Source organism: Delphinus delphis, chromosome 2 (genome assembly GCF_949987515.2).
Source record: "Delphinus delphis chromosome 2, mDelDel1.2, whole genome shotgun sequence".
NCBI classification, from domain to species: domain Eukaryota; kingdom Metazoa; phylum Chordata; class Mammalia; order Artiodactyla; family Delphinidae; genus Delphinus; species Delphinus delphis.
The window spans coordinates 22,369,697-22,391,932 of NC_082684.1; the positions used below are offsets into that span (position 1 = coordinate 22,369,697).

Below are 22,236 nucleotides of genomic sequence, written 5' to 3' on the forward strand. Positions count from 1 at the left end.
TCAGTGTGCCAAGCAATGAAACTGAGCTACTTGATCCTCTAGCTAGTTACTAATCTGTAGTTTTTCTTTTTCCTTAGGTACTGGCCCCTCTTCCTGGAGGGATTTCACCACAAACAGGTGTTATCATCCAGCCCCAGCAAATCTTATTTACAGGAAATAAGACTCAAGTTATACCTACAACAGTGGCAGCACCTACACCAGCACAAGCACAGCTAACCGCAGCTGGCCAACAGCAGCCACAGGCCCAGCCTGCTCAACAGCAAGCCCCGCTGGTGTTGCAGGTTGATGGGACTGGGGATACGTCATCTGAAGAAGATGAAGATGAAGAAGAAGACTATGATGATGAGGAGGAAGAAGACAAAGAGAAAGATGGAGCTGAAGATGGGCAGGTAGAAGAGGTAAGTTTCTAGTAAAAGACTAGAAGTAAGAAACTACTCAATCATTTCTTCTTTTACTTGGTACCAAACTGATGAATTATATTTTCTTAGAGGCTGTTAGGGTACTGTACCCTAAGATTTTTAGATTGTTCTGGATGTATTTATCTTCATAAAATATTTCTATAGCTGGTAACAAAAAAATGAATGAATACCAAATTAAGTTGTACTTATAAAGATGATGGAGACAGTGCATGTAATTCTAATTCTTTGGCTTATGCATTCATCATGATGTAGCTTAAAGATTAAACATTGGTAGAACAGATAGATGTGGTAATCTTTTCCTTCAGTAATTTAAAACAACATTTCGAAAGGGAAGAAACTTAAGAAAAAGCTAAATGTGACCGATTTATTCAAAACCTCCTTTTGTTCTGTATTCCATAGCAGTTCCGTAGATAACCTTATCTACTCTTAGTGTCTATCTTCAGTTAAACAAACCATACTTTATCTTCTTTTTAATTTTAAAATTTTATTTATTTTTTTATACAGCAGGTTCTTATTAGTCATCCATTTTCTACACATCAATGTATACATGTCAATCCCAATCTCCCAATTCAGCACACCCCCACCCGCCGCCACTTTCCCCCCTTGGTGTCCATACGTTTGTTCTCTACATCTGTGTCTCAATTTCTGCCCTGCAAACTGGTTCATCTGTACCATTTTTCTATGTTCCACATATATGCGTTAATATATGACATTTGTTTTTCTCTTTCTGACATACTTCGGTCTGTATGACAGTCTCTAGATCCATCCACATCTCTACAAATGACCCAATTTTGTTCCTTTTTATGGCTGAGTAATATTCCATTGTATATATGTACCACATCTTCTTTATCCATTCGTCTGTCAATGGGCATTTAGGTTGCTTCCATGACCTGGCTATTGTAAATAGTGCTTCATTGAACATTGGGGTGCATGTGTCTTTTTGAATTATGGTTTTCTCAAGGTATATGCCCAGTAGTGGGATTGCTGGGTGGTATGGAAGTTCTATTTTTCGTTTTTTAAGGAACCTCCATACTGTTCTCCATAGTGGCTGTATCAATTTACATTCCCACCAGCAGTGTAGGAGGGTTCCCTTTTCTCCACACCCTCTCCAGCATTTGTTGTTTGTAGATTTTCTGATGATGCCCATTCTAACTGGTGTGAGGTGATACCTCATAGTAGTTTTGATTTGCATTTCTCTAATAATTGGTGATGTTGAGCATCTTTTCATGTGTTTCTTGGCCATCTGTATGTCCTCTTTGGAGAAATGTCTCTTTAGGTCTTCTGCCCATTTTTGGATGGCTTGTTGTTTTTTTACTATTAAGCTGCATGAGCTGCTTATATATTTTGGAGATTAATACTTTTTCCATTGATTTGTTTGCAAATATTTTCTCCCATTCTGAGGGTTGTCTTTTCGCCTTGTTTGTAGTTTCCTTTGCTTTGCAAAAGCTTTGAAGTTCCATTCTGTCCCATTTGTTTATTTTTATTTCCATTACTCTAGGAGGTAGATCAAAAATGATCTTGCTGTGATTTATGTCAGTGTTCTTCCTATGTTTTCCTCTAAGAGTTTTACAGTGTTGGTATTCCATTTAGGTCTCTAATCCATGTTGAGTTTTTTTTGTGTGTATGATGTTAGGGAGTGTTCTAATTTCATTCTTTTACATGTAGCTGTCCAGTTTTCCCAGCACCACTTATTGAAGAAGAGACTGTCTTTTCTCCATTGGATATCCTTGCCTCCTTTGTCATAGATTAGTTGACCATAGGTGTGTGGGTTTATCTCTGGGCTTTCTCTCCTGTTCCATTGATCTATATTTCTGTTTCTGTGCCAGTACCATATTGTCTTGATTATTGTAGCTTTGTAGTGTAGTCTGAAGTCAGGGTGACTGATTCCATCTGCTCTGTTTTTTTCCCTCAAGACTTCTTTGCTATTCGGGGTCTTTTTTGTCTCCGTACAGATTTTAAGATTTTCTATTCTAGTTCTGTAAAACATGCCATTGGTAATTTGATAGGGATTGCATTGACTCTGTAGATTGCTTTGGGAAGTGTAGTCATTTTCACAATATTGATTCTTCCAATCCAAGAACATGGTATATGTCTCCATCTGTTGGTATCATCTTTAATTTCTTTCAACAGTGTCTTATAGTTTTTTGCATACAGGTCTTTGTCTCCCTAGGTAAGTTTATTCCTAGGTATTTTATTCTTTTTGTTTGTAAATGGGAGTGTTTCCTTAATTTCTCTTTCAGAATTTTCATCAGTAGTGTAAAGGAATGAAAGAGATTTCTGTGCATTAATTTTGTATCCTGCAACTTTACCGAATTCATTGATTAGCTGTAGTAGTTTTCTGGTGGCATATTTAAGATTCTCTATGTATGGTATCATGTCATCTGCAAACAATGACAGTTTTACTTCTTCTTTTCCAATTTGTGCTCCTTTTATTTCTTTTTCTTCTCTGATTGCCGTGGCTAGGACTTCCAAAACTATGTTGAATAATAGAGGTGATAGTGGACATCCTTGTCTTGTTCCTGATCTTAGAGGAAATGCTTTCAGTTTTCCACCATTGAGAATGATGTTTACTGTGGGTTTGTCGTATATGGCCTTTATTATGTTGAGGTAGTTTCCCTGTATGCCCACTTTCTGGAGAGTTTTTGTCATAAATGGGTGTTGAATTTTGTCAGAAACTTTTTCTGCATCTATTGAGATGATCATATGTTTTTTATTCTTCAATTGGTTAACATGGTGTATCACATTGATTGATTTGCATATATTGAAGAATCCTTGAATCCCTGGGATAAATCCCACTTGATCATGGTGTATGATCCTTTTAATGTGTTGTTGGATTCTGTTTGCTAGTGTTTTATTGAGGATTTTTGCATGTATATTCATTGGTGATATTGGTCTGTAATTTTCTTTTTTTTTAGTATTTTTGTCTGGTTTTGGTATCAGGGTGATGGTGGCCTCATTGAATGAGTTTGGGGGTCTTCCTTCCTCTGCAGTGTTTTGGAAGAATTTGAGAAGGATGGGTGTTGGCGCTTCTCTAAATATTTGATAGAATTCACCTGTGAAGCCATCTGGTCCTGGACTTTTGTTTGTGGGAAGATTTTTAATCACAGTTTCAATTTCATTAATTGTGATTGGTCTGTTCATATTTTCTATTCCTGCTTCAGTCTTGGAAGGTTATACCTTTCTAAGAATTTGTCCGTTTCTTCCAGGTTGTCCATTTTATTGGCATAGAGTTGCTTGTAGTAGTCTCTTAGGATGCTTTGTATTTCTGTGGTGACTGTTGTAGCTTCTCCTTTTTCGTTTCTAATTTTATTGTTTTGAGTCCTCTCCCTCTTTTTCTTGATGGATCTGGCTGATGGTTTATCAATTTTATCTACTCAAAGAACCAGCTTTTACTTTAATTGATCTTTGCTATTGTTTTCTTTGTTTCTATTTCATTTATTTCTGCTCTGATGTTTATGATTTTTTTCCTTCTGCTAACTTTGGGTTTTCTTTGTTCTTTCTCTAGTTCCTTTAGGTGTAAGTTTAGATTGTTTATTTGAGATTTTTCTTGTTTCTTGAGGTAGGCGTGTATAGCTATAAACTTCCCTCTTAGAAGTGCTTTTGCTGCATCCCATAGGTTTTGGATTGTCGTGTTTTCATTATCATTTGTCTCTAGGTATTCTTTGATTTCCTCTTTGATTTCTTCAGTGATCTCTTGGTTATTTAGTAACATATTGTTTAGCCTCCATGTGTTTGTGGTTTTTACATTTTTTTCCCCTGTAATTGATTTCTACTCTCATAGCGTTGTGGTCAGAAAAGATGCTTGATATGATTTCAAATTTCTTAAATTTACTGAGGCTTAATTTGTGACCCAAGATGTGATCTATCCTGGAGAATGTTCCATGCGCACTTGAGAAGAAAGTGTAATCTGCTGTTTTGGGATGGAATGTCCTATAAATATCAATTAAATCTATCTGGTCTGTTGTGTCATTTAAAGCTTGTGTTTACTTATTAATTTTCTGTTTGGATGATCTGTCCATTGGTGTAAGTGAGGTGTTAAAAGTCCCCCACTATTATGGTGTTGCTGTCGATTTCCTCTTTTATAGCTGTTAGCAGTTGCCTTGTGTATTGGGGTGCTCCTATGTTGAGTGCATGTATATTTATAATTGTTATATCTTCTTCTTGGGTTGATCCCTTGATCATTATGTAGTGTCCTTCCTTGTCTCTTGTAACATTCTTTATTTTAAAATTATTTTATCTGACATGAGTATTGCTACTCCAGCTTTCTTTTGATTGCCATTTGCATGGAATATCTTTTTCTATCCCCTCACTTTCAGTCTGAATGTGTCCCTAGGTCTGAAGTGGATCTCTTGTAGACAGCATATATATGGGTCTTGTTTTTGTATCCATTCAGCAAGCCTGTGTCTTTTGGTTGGAGCATTTAATCCATTCACATTTTAAGGTAATTATTGATATGTTTGTTCCTATTACCATTTTCTTAATTGTTTTGTGTTTGTTTTCTAGGTCCTTTTCTTCTCTTGTGTTTCCCACTTAGAGAAGTTCCTTTAGCATTTGTTGTAGAGCTGGTTTGGTGGTGCTAAATTCTCTGAACTTTTGCTTGTCACTAAAGCTTTTGAATTCTCCCTCGAATCTGAGTGAGATCCTTGCTGGGTAGAGTAATCTTGGTTGTAGGTTCTTCCCTTTCATCTAAGTATATCATGACACTCCCTTCTGGCTTGTAGAGTTTCTGCTGGGAAATTAGCTGTTAACCTTATGGGAGTTCCCTTGTATGTTATTTGTCATTTTTCCCTTGCTTCTTTCAGTAATTTTCTTTGTCTTTAATTTTTGCCAGTTTGATTACTGTGTGTCTCGGTTTGTTTCTCCTTGTGTTTATCCTGTATGGGACTCTCTGCGCTTCGTGGACTTGGGTGGCTATTTCCTTTCCCATGTTAGGGAAGTTTTCGACTATAATCTCTTCAAATATTTTCTCGGGTCCTTTCTCTCTTCTTCTGGGACCCCTATAATGTGAATGTTGTTGTGTTTAATGTTGTCCCAGAGGTCTCTTAGGCTATCTTCATTACTTTTCATTCTTTTTTTCGTCATTCTCTTCCACAGCAGTGAATTCCACCATTCTGTCTTCCAGGTCACTTATCCATTCTTCTGCCTCAATTATGCTGCTGTTGCTTCCTTGTAGTGTAGTTTTCATTTCAGTTATTGTGTTGTTCATCTCTGTTTGTTGTTTAATTTTTCTAGATCTTTGTTAAACATTTCTTGTATCTTCTCGACCTTTGCCTCCATTCTTTTTCTGAGGTCCTGGATCATCTTCACTATCATTATTCTGAATTCTTTTTCTGGAGGGTTGCCTATCTCCTTTTCATTTAGTTGTTTTTCTGGGGTTTTATCTTGTTCCTGCATCTGGTACATAGCCCTCTGCCTTTTCATCTTGTCTGTCTTTCTGTGAATGTGGTTTTTGTTCCACAGGCTGCAGGATTGTAGTTCTTCTTGCTTCTGCTGTCTGCCCTTTGGTGGATGAGGCTATCTAAGAAGATTGTGCAAGTTTCCTGATCAAACCATCCTTTCTTATTGATTTTTTGTTGTGTGTGTATTTTTAGAAGCATGTGATTATATCTTTGATTTCCTCAGTATTCCAGCTTAGTTACTTGTATTCAAGATGGTGTTTGTCTTACCACAGTTTCCACTGTTAATTGCCTTCTGCAGCCTAAGATGTAATCTTCTGGTTTATCTTAGTACAAACTTCTTCTAAATTATCTAAGTCAGGGGTCCCCAACCCCTGGTCCGTGTACTGGTACTGGTCTGTGGCCTGTTAGGAACTGGGCCGTACAGCAGGAGGTGAGCGGCAGGTGAGCATGCGAAGCTTCCTCTGCCACTCCCCATCGCTTCCATTACCGTCTGAACTATCCCCCGCCAATTTTTTTTTTTTTGGCTGCGCTGAGTCCTCATTGCGGTGCACGGGCTGCTCATTGCAGTGGCTTCTCTTATTGCGGAGCACGGCGCGTGGGCTTCAGTAGTTGTGGTGCACGGGCTTAGTTGCTCCACGGCATGTGGGATCTTCCCAGACCAGGGATCGAACCCGTGTCCCCTGCATTGGCAGGCGGATTCTTAACCACTGCACCACCAGGGAAGCCCCTCCCCTTCCAATTTTTTATCCATGATAAAATTGTCTTCATGAAACTGGTCCCTGGTGCCAAAAAGGTTGGGAACCGCTGATCTAAGTAATGTTGTTTTAAAGAATACTGTTTTATTAAATATTGAATAGATGAAACAAAAATATTTTATGATATAAAAAACCCAATGTCCACATCTAGTTAAAAAAAAAAATCCCACTGCCTAAATAAAGTCCCCTGGGTGCCCGTCTCCAATCCCCATCCTCTTCCTTCTGCCATCAGAGTAACCTTGCTCATGAATTTTGTGTTTATCGCTAACTTACCTTTATATTTTACCATATGTATTCATATTCCTAAGGAGCATATTGTTTTGTTTTACATGTCTGTTTATAATAAAGTGAAATAATTGTGTATTCTTTTGCAAGTTGATTTTTTTTGCCAACATGGTATTCCTGAGGTTCATCTGAGTTGTTGCATATACATATAATTATTTTCACTGTTAAATGTTAAAAATTTATCCATTTTTGTGATGTGTTGGGCATTAGGGTTGTTTCTACTTGTTAACCATTACAGTTATACAATATTTTGGTATGTGTCTTCTGGGGACACATGTAAGAGTTTCTCTAAGTGTTGTACCTAAACCTTGAATTGCTGAATCATAAGGCATGCCTATCTTCAACTGACGATAAAATGCCACATAGTTGTACTAATTACACTTCTGGCAGTCAGTGTGTATAATGGTGCATATGTCTATACATCTTCACCACTACTTGACATTGTCAGGCTGCTTACTTTTTGCGTCTGGTAGGTAGAAACTTTTGTTTCATTTCGGTTTTAATTATTATTTCCTTGATTAATGATGAGTAGCAAAAGGCTTCTGCTACTCCACTTATTTTTTTTTTCAATTTTCTTTTTTGTTATAAACACCATAGCAAATTTTAAAAAGCTGTTTGAACAGAGAAAAATATCGTAGTTCTTGATTTCCCACGTGTACTTAAGGCAACCTCGCTGTGCTTCCCAGCTCCTTCCCTGGACACGGCAGGTTGATCAAGGGAAATGGGGTTTTCAGGTGGGGGCGCTGGGGGCTACCGTCATCTTTATTTACCAGGTGGCCTCTTTTGATTCTTTCATGCTTTTTCTGTAGGCAGTCAAATCAAAAGTGAAAAAGTAGTTTTTCTTGCCTTGTTGCCTAAGCTCTATAATATTGCTTAGAAATGGCAATAGTGGTGGTAATTACACACATTATGAATGTGCTAAGTGCAAATTGTACACCTTAGAATGGTTTAAATGGTGAATTTTACCTCAGTAAATTTTCTTTTTACATTTACATTGGTGATAACCTATTTTAAATTAAAGAATATATATACATATACATGTGTGTGAGTAGGTATAGGCCTAGACTTAATATCATCTTGATTATTTTTCTTTCCACCTTCATTTTGTCCTAGCTTCTCTTTCTTCATTAATTAGAAATCAGAGTTATATGTTTTATTTTCTGCCATGACTGAGGTCAAGGTTAATTTAGTTGGTCATTTTATGCTCTAGTTAGATCTTGGCCTTTAATTCTCTTTGATACTGAGACCGAGATCCTCTCCTTCTTTTTAAATATGATTGCCTTAACTATGCTCTAAGCCTCCACTAATACTAATTTGTATCCCTAGTCCTAGTCCTTAATGTAAAGACTATCCAGGCTGCCAAGCTGTTTTATAACCCTGTTTTCCTATGCCAATTTCACCATTGTTTTCCCTTTTACACTGCTGCTTTTGGTGGTACATACTACCATTATCTCATTAAACCTTCATATTTTGTTAGGTCTACTTCTAGGCATCTTAAAACAGTTACTAAAGAGAATCATCTTTTCGTACTATTAGGAAAGAATAAAGGAAGTAAAGTTAAACATCTTTTCAGGCTTATAAATTATATAGCTTAACTATTTTAATTATTGTATTTAATTTCTTGCTGGAATTTCAGTGACATTGGTAGAGTCTTAACACAGCCAGTTAACAATATATTCATGGTATATATGCATCTGTCTGGCCCTTGGTTCTCAAAGAACATCAAGGTCTTTGTGTTTCTTTTCTCTGAATATTTGAAGGGCCTTTTCTAGTAATACATGAAGTATAAGTAAATGAATTCTCCCTTTTTCATTTTTAGGAACCCCTCAATAGTGAAGATGATGTGAGTGATGAGGAAGGACAGGAACTCTTTGATACAGAAAATGTTGTTGTATGCCAATATGATAAGGTAAGGGTTTTATGATCAGGTTACTGACATTTTTTCTGTTGTAATTTCTTCCCTAAACCATCCTGTCTGCCTTGTTCAAGCATTTGGTCAGCTGATTGATGCCTCTTATATTCAGTATAAACAGTTTGAATGAAAACAATGTTATAGTTTAGATTATTTTAATAGAATGAGAAATTAATTTGTATAACTTTACAGTTGAAAAAAAAGTTATGAAAGAACTCATGGGAAGTATGTTGTTTTCAATTTAGACTGTCTCCCAACCTGTTAACAAAGTAAAGCTACTTTGTGGTTGTCCTTTAACATGAATAGTAACTCAGTGGGATAACCCTGTTTTCCCTCTGACTTCAACTACCTCAAAACTAAAAGGCTTTAATTAAATTTCTGTAACCTTTTTTTATTGCTAAGGAGAAAAGAACAACGGCAAAAAACAAGACTGATAACTAACAAAAGATAATTTTTACTGAAAATTGTTTTAAATTATTTAGCTTTGCTGTACTTTGGTAGCAGTAAAAAATTTTTAAACTAGGTTCTATGAGAATTAGTTATTGATTCCTTGATTTCTTAATTCTTAAAAAGGATGCTACTTCCCAAGTATTTTTGTTATAGTTATTGGCATTGTTAAAATTTTGGTTATTTGCTGAAACATTTAATTTGGAATAAATTTTTTTTCTGGTTATAATCACTAAATTTATAGTAAATCCACAAATTATATTGCATTTTTATAATTTAATTTTAGCAGAGGTCTTTAAAATGTGCTGAAAACTCTAACAGAAGTAGTTGGGTTTTGTTTATAAGCACTACTCATTCAGTAAACGTATATTTATTAAGTGCCTAAATGTGTCAGGTACTGGAACTGAAGTCATTATTATACAAGATTTGTGCCCTGCATGCCCTCCTTTACAAATGATGAAAATCTTAAATTTGTGTTGCTTTTATAGAAATGAATATTATAAATAGCCATGTTTACTGCAAACAGATCTATAGGGAAAATGTTAAGAAAATAAATCTTATCATTTCCTAATGAAAAGGTAAAGTCAAGAGAATTGAATACCCGTGAAATTATAGAATTAAATTAGTGAGGTCATTGATTCAGAGTTATCAGACATCCACTTGTGTACATTATGACTGCTAAGTAAGCACTTTTAATACCCTACACCAAGCACATTATAATAAAAGTAATTTCTCGTTACATGCACATACAGGAAGCATATTGAAGTTAAAACAATGGGAGATACCAGTAAATCTTTATTGCCAGGAAGACTCAAGGGAACCTGTTGGCAGCCAAATTATCCAGGGCACCGTTTCATGATAGCAAGTTGTCAGATTTATCAGTCAAGAGAGGACCTTTACCTTAGCTTGACTTAAGAATATGCTTCTAAGTATTTTCATATTATAAGTGACTAGTTGTATTCTCCTTTGTACACTTAATATTTTAAATGTTAAAATTGGTTTGTTTTGCTCCAAGAGACAATATTTTAATGTTTTAAACTAAGAAATTAAAAAATAGATTTAAATAGTGTGTTGAATGATAAACAGTTATAAAGTTTGCAGAGATCTAATTTTTATAATCAAATGAGTTCTGGAGACTGGAGGGTTGAGTCTTGATGTTTTAGCCAACAGTAAAGAATGGTGCGTTCTGAAATGGGCGTGGTTTGAGGCAACTTGAACTTCAGGAGTTTATTTTTGAAGACTAAACTTTAGAATTTCAACAACGAGTCAATTTTAGAAGCAATCATAGAGTTATTGTATTGCTAATCAAATGAGAACCTTAAACTTAATAATGAGGCAGGGTTCTCCCATAAGTATGGCATCAGGTATTGAGTCTTCAGCCTTATTTGTAGGTAATTTTATTTAATATGTTTGTCATTAGGAAATTTCAGAGGCCTTTTTCCTGGCACTCGGGACACTCCTTCAGGAAGGGCTTAATTTAAGGCCAATGAATTGTTAAGTTGTATTTTGTGATTTTATTCAAGTAAAAATATTTATTACTTATTACTCAATATGACTTCAGTGCTTAGTATATAGACTATTATTTGATTAATGAAACTTTTCTACATTTGCTTTTTGCAAGTTGTCTTGCAGCAGAATGCAGTCAGTTTCTTTACTTGTCTGTGGAATTCCTTTTTCTGGCTACTCAGCACTTGTTTGCTCATTTATTTATTTATTTTATATATATGTCACTTGTTTATTTAATTCCATGTCTTTCAGGTTGTAGTCACTTGGTTTGTACTGGAAATAAATTTGTATATCCAATTTTAGGATAGTTAATACTTTCTCTACAGGAAGTCAAAGAAAAGAGGAGACATCTTTTTATTCAAAAAATACTTACAGAGTGTCTGTGATGTCCCAGGTTACTATTCTAGGAACTTGAGATACACCAGTGAACAAAACAAAACAATCTCTGCTATTGAGAAGCTTACTCTAGTTGAGGGAGACAGATGTTAAAACATAACAAACAACAAATAAATTACAGTTGATTCTTGTACAATGCTGGGGTTAATCAGCATGTAACATATAGGCAGTCCTCTGTATCTGCGCTTCTTCCACATGCATGTAGCCATCCAACCACAGACCACTTAATTCTGTAGTATTTACTATTGAAAAATACCTATGTATAAGTGGATCTCTGCACTTCCAAACCCATACTGTTCAAGGGTCAACTGTAATTAATATGCTATGCTAGAAGCTGATAATTGGTATGGGAAATTATATTAGAGTGGGAAAATGGAACAGGAGCAAAGACTTGAAGAAAGTTAGCCCTGTCATTATTCAGTGGCATAACCTGCCTGTTGTGTGTGAGGAGCAAAAAGGAGGCCAGTGTAACTGGACTTGGGGGAGTAGTATAGTAGTAGATTAAGTCAGAGCTAGGTGAAGGCAGATGGTGTAGGAGGACATGGGCTCTTCCTCTGAGTGAATTGGGAAGCTATTGGAAGGTTTCAAATAGACAAAAGTGATATCACTTACATTTTAATCTTAAAAAGATCACTTAGCTTTCTTTGTGAGAGCAGAGAAGAAGCAAAGGTTGAAATGAGGTTAATAGAGGGATAGTGTCATAATCCAAGTGAGTGATAATGGTGACTGAGGCTAGGATGATAGTACTGGAAGTGGTGAGAAGCAGCTGGATCTTGGATGTTTTGAAGGAAGAGTCAACAGGATTTCCTGACTCTTGTATGTGCAGTAGAAAAGGAGGGATCAAGAATGAGTATAGGAATTTTTTTTGATGAGGAATCAGACAGAAGCATGGAGATACCATCAACTTGGATGGGAAAGGCTGCAGATGGAGCAAGTTTGGGAAAGGAGAGTGGCTGGTTTTGGGCATGTTAAGTGTTGTATCTGTTAGACATTCAAATCATCCATCCTAAGGTGTTAGGTGTAATAATCTACATAATGTAATTAGACCAGAGCTATAAGACCACTTAATGCTGGAGTCTCTGTCCTGAATACTGTTTCACTTTATTGTACTCTATTTTGTTTTAATAAGTGAGAAAAAATTGACACATGTTAAATTTATATATAGCTTAAGTTAGTGATCTAGAGGAAAGGTATGGGAGTGATTTTCAAACATACAAAGTATTTGATTGTTTTTTAAATTAACTCCCAAAAGGCAGAACTACGATCAATAAGTAGAAGTTTGGAGTAAGCAGTTTTAGTAAGGAGTAAAGTATGAAAGAGTTATAAGAGAGCTATCCCAGGAAGGGATAACTTAATTTGCAGTTCTTTACCCCCCACTTTTAACCATACTCAAGCAGACACCGAACAGTGATTTGCTAAGAATGTGTCATGGAGACTGTCTGCACAGGGATGTTAGACCATGGAATTTTAGCAGTGGGATAAGAAAATACCTTTATATAGTGAGAATTTCTGCATTATTATATAAAACAGCCTGATTAGTAGAAAGCATTTTGGACTGGGGCAAGAGAATCATCTTTGTCACTTAACTGTGATATGCCCTTGGTCATGCCATGGAACCTCTCCAGGCTATAATTTTCTCTGTTGAACATGAAAGCCTGAAGTGGCAGTGATACTTAAAAGATGATTGGAAGGAAGGGAGAGAGTGAAGTCCTGGAAATCAGCTAAGGGATATTGTAATAAATCGTACGACAAGAGGCTGTTGACATGGTAACTAGAAGATTATTGATGGCCTTTTAGAAAACAGTTGCCAGGTGTCCTGAAGACAACTAAAATAGAATTAGAGAGAAAGTAATAATTAGAGAAATACTAATATTAGTGTGAATTCTAATACAGTGGGGCCACGGTATTAAAAAGGTCAGCAATATGGAAGTTGTTACTGTATGTGAGGAAGAAGAAGAGAGTAGTTGTAAACATGATACCAATATTGAAAAGATAGTGTCCTGGTGGTCAGTAGATAAGAGGAATGAAGAAAAGCCTAAGGTCAAATCAATGGCATAGACATAAAAGGAGTTACAGAGAAAAGACCAAAAAAAATGGTCTAGAAGCATCAGGGAGAACAAAGGGTATTGCTGTTTGAAATATTTGCCAGTATAAAATTTCCTATGAAATGACATGTATACACATACCTGGTAGAGTTAAGATATTTTTCAGAGAAATATTATTAACTACTTTAATGAACACAAGTACTGAGAGCTATAAAATAAGTATTACTAATTATAGATAAATTTATTTTTGAAAAACGCACCTAGTGAATTTTTTTTTTAAGAGAGGTTGTCAAATTAACTACTAAAAACCAATTTGACCACAGTGGTATTAAACTAGAAATCAATTAGATGGAGATTAAATATGCTACTGAACAACCAATGGGTCAAAGAAGAAATCAAAAGAGAACTAGAAAAATACCTTGAGACAAATGAAAATGGAAATATAACATACCAAAACTTGTAGAATGCAGCAAAAGCAGTTGTAAGAAAGAAGTACATAGAGAGAAATGCCTACATCAAGAAATAAGGAAAAATCTCAAACAAACCAACTTTACACCTAAAGGAACAAGAAGAAGCCCAAAGTTAGTAGAAGGAAGGAAATACAAAGATCAGAGTGGGAATAAATGAATAGAGACTAAAAAGACAATAGAAAAGATCAATGAAACTAAAAGCTGGTTATTTGAAGAGATAAACAAAATTGACAGACCTTTAGTTAGACTCACCGAGAGAGAGGACTCAAATAAATAAAATCAGAAATAGATGTTACAGCTGATAACAGAAATATAAAGGATCATAAGAGACTACTGTGAATAATTATACATTTACAAATTGGACAATCTAGAAGAAATGGATAAATTCCTAGAAGCACACAACCTTCTAAGACTGAATCGTGAAGAAATTGAAAATCTGAACATACTGATTACTAGTAAGGAGATTGAATCAATAATCAAAAACTTGCCAATAAACAAAAGTCTAGGGCCAGATGGCTTCATGGGTACATTCTATCAAACATTAATACCAATTAATGAATTAATACCAATCCTCAAACTCTTCTAAAAAATAGAAGAGGAGGAAACACTTCTAAACTCATTTTACAAGACCAGCATTACCCTGATACCAAAACCAGACAAGGATGCCACAAGAAAAGAAAATTACAGGCCAGTATCATCCTGATGAACATAGATGCAGAAATCCTCAACAAAATATTAGCAAACTGAATTTGCAATTTATTGAAAAGATCATATACCATGATCAAGTGGGATTTATTCCAGGGATGCAAGGAAGGTTCAACATCTACAAATCAGTCAGTGTGATACACCATGTTAACAAAATGAAGGATAAAAGTCATGTGATCATCTCAATAGGTGTTGAAAAAGCATTTGACAAAATTCAACATAAGAAGTCTCAACATTAAGTTGGTGTAGAGGGAATGTACCTCAACTTAATAAAGGACATATATGAAAATCCCACAGGTAACATACTCATCAATGAAAGGCTGGAGCTTTTCCTGTAAGATTAGGAATAAGACAAGCATGCTCACTCCTACCATTTTTCTTCAACATGATATGGGAAGTCCTAGTCAGAGCAGTTAGGCAAGAAAAAGAAATAAAAGACATCCAAATCAGAAAGGAAGAAGGGAAACTGTCACTATTTGCAGGTGACATGATATTACATAGAAAATGCTAAAGACTCCACCAAAAAACTGTTAGAACTAATAAATGAATTCAGTCAATTTCAGGATACAAAAATCTGTTGAGTTTCTGTACACTAATAGTGAACTATCAGAAGGAGAAATTAAGAAAACAATCCATTTACAGCTGCATCAAAAAGAAAAAAATATCTAGGGATAAATACAACCAAGGAGGTGAAAGACCTGTACACTGAAAACTGTTAAGACATTGATGAAAGAGATTGAAAAATACACAAGTAAATGGAAATATATTACTTGCTCATGGATTGGAAGACTTAATATTGTTAAATTGTCCATAATATCCAAAACAATCTATAAATTCAGTGCAGTCTCTATCAACATTTCAATGGCATTTTTCACAGAAAGAGATCAAACAGTCCTACAATTTGTATCAAACCACAAAAGACCCTGAAGAGCCATAGCAATCTAGAGAAAGAACAAAGGCATCATGCTTCTTGATTTCAAGCTGTATTACAAAACTATAGTAATCAAAACAGTATGGTATTGGCATAGAAACAGACACATAGATCAATAGAACAGAAAAGAGAGCCCAGAAATAAACCCATTCCTGTGTGGTCAATTAATTTATGACAGAAGAGCAAAGAATATAAAATGAGGAAAGGACAGTCCCTTCAGTAAATGGTGTGGGGAAAACTGGGAAGCCACATGCAAAAGAATGAAACTAGACTACTATCTTTTATCATGCAAAATAATCAGTGCAAAATGACTTGAATGTAAGACCCGAAACCATAGAAGAAAGAAAACAGAGATGATAAGCTCCTTGACATTGGTCTTATTGGTGAGTTTTTGATTTGACAAGAAAGCAAAGGCAACAAAAGCAAAAATAAACAAGTGGGACTACATCAAACGAAAAAGCTCTTGCACATCGGAAGAAACCATCAACAAAACAAAAAGGCCACTTGCTGAATTGGAGAAGATATTTGCAAAGGATATATCTGACAGTGGGTTGATACCCAAAATATAGAAAGAACTCACACAATTCAACATCAAAACAAACAACCCAATTTAAAAATGGGCAGAGGACCTGAATAGACATTTTTCCAAAGAAGACATACAAATGGCAAACAGATACATGAAAAGATGCTCAACATCACGAATCATCAGGGAAATACAAGTCAACCACAATGAGGTATATCACCTCACACCTGATAAAATGGCTGTTATCAAAAAGACAAGAATTAAAAAGGATGTGGAGAAAAGGGAACCCTGTGGTACCATTGGTGGGAATGTAAACTGGGATAGCTGCTATGGAAAACAGTGTAAACCTTCCTTTAAAAATTAAAAATAGAGGGCTTCCCTGGTGGTGCAGTGGTTGAGAGTCCACCTGCCTATGCAGGGGACACAGGTTCGTGCCCCGGTCTGGGAAGATCCCACATGCCGCGGAGCGGCTAGGCCCGTGAGCCATGGCCACTGAGCCTGCGCGTCCGGAGCCTGTGCTCCGCAACGGGAGAGGCCACAAACAGTGAGAGGCCCGTGTACTGCAAAAAAAAAAAAAAAAAAAAAAAAAATTAAAAATAGAACTACCATACAATCTAGCAATTCTTCTTCTGAGTATTTATTAAAAGGAAACAGAAACACTGACTCTGAAAGATATGTGCATTCCCCCGTTCATTATAGCATTATTTACAGCAGCCAAGAATGGAAGCAATCTCGGTGTCCATCAGTGGATGAATGGATAAAGAAGCTGTGGTGTATGTATATGTACAGTTGAATATTATTCAGCCTTTAAGAAGAAGGCAGTCTTGCCATTTATGACAACATGGATGGACTTTGCATTATGCTAAGTGAAGTATCAGACAGAGACAGACAAATGCCATGTGATCTCATGTGGAATCTAAAACGAAAGAAGTGAACTTATAGATACAGAGAACAGACTGGTGATTGCCAGAGATGAGGGTTTGGAGGTAGGTGAAATGGGTGAAGGTGGTCAAAGATACAAAGTTTAAGTTATAAAATAAGTAATCAGGAAGATATAGTACAGCATGGTGACTACAGTTGATAACATTGTATATTTGAAAGTTACAAAAAGAGTAGATCTTAAAAGTTCTTGTCACAGGAAAAAAATTTGTAACTATTTATGGTCTTTGTACACCTGAAACTAATACGTTACATGTCAGTTATATCTCAGTTAAAAAAGAAACCAGTTTGCAATTGCAGTAATATACAAGTTTGATGTGTGAATGATTTTTCTGTGGTTGTTTGTTTTCTTTTTATTTTATCTCATACATTTTTTACTTATTTATTTAGATACACAGAAGTAAAAACAAATGGAAATTTCATCTCAAGGATGGCATTATGAATCTTAATGGAAGAGATTATATATTTTCCAAAGCCATTGGAGATGCAGAATGGTGAAGAGTTGGTTCTTTCCTTTTATAAATAAAACAAAAGAAACTTAAAAAAAAATTTAAAGTGGACAGTTTGTAACTTGGGACATATACCAACCAAAACTTAACTTCTGCATGTCAGAGAAGTGCAGTAGAAGCAGAGCTACTGGAACAAAGAGACCTTGACAACACAGACACTACTTCTAACTGGCAAGCCATGGAACTGTAGCACCTGGGGTTGTTGGGGTGGCGAGGGTTGGGATTTTGTGTAAGAAAACCGTAATTGTCGATTTTAAATACAGGTACCTGCCACTGGTAATTAGCATGTAAAGCTTGGTTTATATTCCTTCCTCCAACTTGAGTTCAGTCAGAAGATACTTGTTGGAATGAACTGAAGAAACTTCCCTTTTGATAGGTTGAACCGAAACTGCTTATTGTACGTGGTTATATTTGGTAAAAATTGTGTGTGAGCTTTTTACAAAAGGGTAAGAATATGTGTTGAATTTTAATTCATTTGTATAAGGAAACAATTTAGAACTCTCATAATAGGTCTTAAATATTTTTACTTGCTGTTCTCCTTCAGTAATATATACCTCTTCCTTCCCTGCTTTATGGAACATCTATTTAAGAGTTAAAGGAAGTAAACAGTGATCACAGTTTGGAGACAAAATTTACCCAGGAATGGGTATTTATTTTAATTAGGTTTTGAGACTCATTAAATGTAGTTTAAAGACTTGGGTCTCATCTGAGTTGAGCAGAATTAAAATAACTTCAATTTCCTAACAGAAAAATTGCATTTGTTTCTTTTAGCCCCCCCACCTTAAAAAGAAACCCCAGTGGCTCCTCAGGAATGCAGTGTTATTGCACAAAGGTACCATCTAGCTGAAATTGTATACATATGAATAGATAGATTTTTTTTTCCTGTTGGGCTGAAGAGTATATGCTTATATATGTGTTTAGTCTTCAAGCTAAACAAACATTTAGATAACATTCTGTGCATTGATTGAAGCATTGGGCAGGTGGTGAGGACCTGGAATTTTATTAAACAATTTAGTAATTATAAAAGTTTTTTTGTGTTTACTAGTAAAGAATTTTAAAATGATTCTAAGTGAACACACTTTTAAAATGCAACTTTGTAATTTGAGGGAGAAATTTTGGGGTTAGAGGAGGGTGGGCCACTAAGTACATATTTACCTCTTTCATTTGGTGGCCCTTCCAGGCCATTGATAATATAGACATGGGCTCCAGTTTGCACATTGGGAAGAAAGCATAGAAATTTGACTTGTATATTAAAAATAATAGAAATGTTATATGATATTAAGAATGCATAGCTCTGTATTCTGTAAGGGGCTATAAAGAACAATGTGGCAGTGCTATGTTCAGTGTGAACGAGTTGCTTGGGAGAACTGTAGGAACTTGTGTATTCACCTTTGTTCTTACACCTAATTCTTTTCATGGTTTATTTTGACAAAATTCACATGTGTTTAACTTACTTGTATATTGATTTTTTTTTAAGTCTTCCATTTTTGTCTTCCTTTTATTTGCCTTTGTGTTTCCAGAAGTAACATAGAAACACTTTAAAGTACATTGCAAAGAAAAACTGTGAGGTATTATATATTGTTTTTCCTTTTTTAACACAAATCTTCAAACTTTCTTGAAAAGGCTAATCTTTTTTTTCTTTTTTTTTTGCCTGCTTCCCACCCCACATACCACCTTGGTCCCTTTAACTTATGTTCTGAACTTTGGTATAAATGTGGTTTCTAGCATGCTAGTAGTTAGGTTTTATTTAGATGCCATAACTGGTGATACGGTTTTAATTTTTACTATATTAATTTAGTTTTCTGGAGGTTTATTTGTTTACCCCACTATGCTCAAAGCACACACAGGTTTTTTTTTTTTTTTTTTAATTAATGAGACTGGGAGGAGAGAAGGGAGAGGGGGTAAAATCACAGAAGTCCTGTTGTTTGTTTGCCCTTGAGTATAGTTGCTAGTAGGTTTATATTTACCCAGTGAAGAAGTCAATGACCTGAACTACCTATAAAAGTTTAGCATTGCTGCAGTGTTGATTAAAACCCTTTCGCTATCTAGTAGTTCTTATGCTACTGAACCTTGGATTACTGTATGATATTCAGCTTATATTTTGGGCTCTCTATGTAGACGAAAACATTCGTATTCATAATAGAATTGTATACTGGCCTGTTTTTATACTCAAACATGAACAACCACTGCTTTCAGAGTGACTCATTAGGGTTATTTTGAAGCAGGAAATAGCCATTTATATTTGCACCTGTGTATATTGCATATTAATTATGACGTACTTGGCAAGTGCTTTTCTTTTACCTGTGAATATTCTGAAAGCTGGTCCAAACAACACTGCATACCAAATTGTGCTCTTATATATTACTGCATCGTGTTCCTTTTTAATCAAATAGCATGTTTTAGTTTTATTATAGTGGCTTGCTATAAGAATGCCACTTGCTTATCTTTTATTGTACTTGAATTCTTAATCATGCTTTTAACATTTTATTTAACAAATCGTTTCATTAGGTTCTGTCATTCCTTTGAAAAGGCAAGGATTCCCACTTTCAGAATTTTGAAATGAAAATAACATGTTTATTCAAAGAGGGAAAATAGTTCAGACTTAGTATTATGAAATAAGTAAAGGTTTCAGAAAAGGATTTGTTTAGATTTGCACAGATGGTGATGGCACCTTTTATTAAAAAACAATCAGCAGTGCTAAGGAAATTTACGCAAAAGTACTAGATAAAAGTGTGGAAATGCGTGCCTTTCAGTGTATGTACTCTTTTTTGGTGGTCGTTTGGATAATCAGACCATTTGAATGGCTGAGAGCACATTTAAATTCTGTGGAGCGCCACATTTGGCTGAAACAACTCTTTAATGTGCAATTAGTTTCTAGAGTAAAATGTCTTGTTATATGAGGGGGATCTTTATATTGGGCTTTTATATTTTTTTAAATGTTCACATTTCTTTCTATTAAATGCCACCATAATACCACGTTTATATTGTTGCCTCTCTTAAAATCAAAGCCACCTTGATGTTATTCTTTTAGGGATACATCAAGATTTGAGCAGTGTGTATAGTGATTAAAATGTGTTCTTGAAGAGCATACTGTAATCGACTGGCTTGGACAGCAAGAACATAAAAATATAATAGCTTTTGTATAAAGATTTTCTTTTGCTATATGAAAATCAAGGATTTGGTTTTCTTTTTTTTCTGGCTTTTATGGAGGAATGAAGAGGGTTATCTCCTTCTAAGAGTAATTTTTGATTATCTTATAGCAATAACGTCACCATTCTTTTCAGAAGATAAATACACCTTGTATAGGAAATCAGACATAATTTTCTTGGGAGTCCCCTTTATAACTTAGTTTTTTCTTCCACTTGAGAAAATTCCTATATTTTCAGATTATTTCATCTTGAACTTTTTTGAGCTTTTGTGCAATGTAATATTTTATTGATCCATCTTTGTACATTTTCATTTTATTTCATATGTCTATTTCCCAGCTCTCTGTCTGAATCAGCTATTTCAGATTTTGAATTCATTGGTTAAAAAATAGTTACTTTATATATCTCCTCATGGGTTTATTTTAAATAGTTTTGCATTTTAATCTCTTGTGCTATGGAAATTATTCTGAAGTTTGTATTCCCTTTTTAAGCCTGCCTTAGTCTGTTTTTTGTCATTTTTTTATGGTTTAAGGAAGAGCACACCAAACTTGATATTTTTGTTTATTTTGAGGAACAAGATAAACTTGTTTTTTTCTTCTCTCTTAAGGGAAGAACTACATTGAGTTAGTAGCTACTATTTCAAGTTTCCTTAAATCATCCAGTATGTATCAGGGCTACAATTGGGGGGAGGGACTAATCCTTTTTGCTGTTCTGAGCTACTATTGTCAACTGCTGTTGTACATACTGTTATGTGTAAGGGCGTAAATATATTTATTATGTTTGTAAAATTCATTCTGTACAATTGCAGATCAAGGTTGCTCTTCTGTGATATATGGGATATTATGTTTTAAAGACCATCTTGGAATACAATTAGAGAACTTAGTATTTTGATGTACTAAGACCTATTTTAAGTTTAATATTTTACCTTTGCAAAAACTTTAATTAAAGATGTTATTTAAAAAAAGTAATGCTGCTTGCTTTGCTTACTAGTTTATAACATTGTTATATAGATAACTGAATAAAACTATACAGTTTAGAAAGGAAAATGCTTTACATTGTTAGTAAGTTCCATTTATCAAAAGAAGGTATCATTAAATTCTGTACCTTTAAAATAAGTAGGGTGGGATATCAGTCTGAATATTAAACTGTGTTATAAATTCTTAGTAGCTTTTAAAGAGAATAGTTGTGATTTCTAGGCACACAGGAATTTAAATTGGGCTAAATTCGCACCAACAAAGTGTAGCTAAAATTGATTATAATTAACATACTGTATTAAGTGAGTATTTCTACTCCAAAGAATAGATTACTTAGGATAAAATTATTTGAGAACATACTTGTTCTTTAATTCCACCATTTAGCCATATGTTTTTCTTTTAGTTCAGAGTTTGTAAATAATTTCATAAAAGGAGAATCAGATTATTAAGGCTTGTATTACATATTGAATATATTTTGTGTTATTTTAGAAGGTATTAAATAATTAGCAAGTATTTTAATTTATAGTTAATTCAAATGAATCATTAAGAAGCTTGCTTTTTTGTAATTTTTTAATACTGTTATGGACTACTTTATCTAGGAAACATGCAAATTTTAACCATTAAAACAATCATAATAAAGATATTTTGTTTATTGCCAGCAAATCTTGTATTTTTGCAGTTTAATTCAAGTTCCTACATTGATGATCTTAACCTTTTTGGCCTCAGTTTCTCCATATGTAGAATGACAACAATATGGTTTTGAGGGTTAAAGATAATACAGGTAAAGATTTTTGTAGTACATGGTAAGCACTCAGATATCCCAGTTATTTACTTTATTTCATAATTATATAATTTAAAATGACCTGTGGAGTGGA

General features: G+C 34.8%; 1 protein-coding gene across 1 annotated transcript in view; it reads left to right on the forward strand.

Annotated features, from left to right (window-relative positions):
- GTF2A1 (general transcription factor IIA subunit 1) overlaps positions 1 to 22,014 on the forward strand; it is a 46,154-nt gene extending 24,140 nt beyond the window's left edge. The window contains exons 7-9 of the mRNA XM_060004105.1: positions 78 to 398; positions 8,678 to 8,767; positions 17,123 to 22,014. Coding sequence (XP_059860088.1) covers positions 78 to 398; positions 8,678 to 8,767; positions 17,123 to 17,230 — 519 coding nt within the window. The 3' untranslated portion in view covers positions 17,231 to 22,014. The remainder of the gene's footprint in view (positions 1 to 77; positions 399 to 8,677; positions 8,768 to 17,122) is intronic.
- The last annotated feature ends 222 nt before the right edge of the window (positions 22,015 to 22,236 follow it).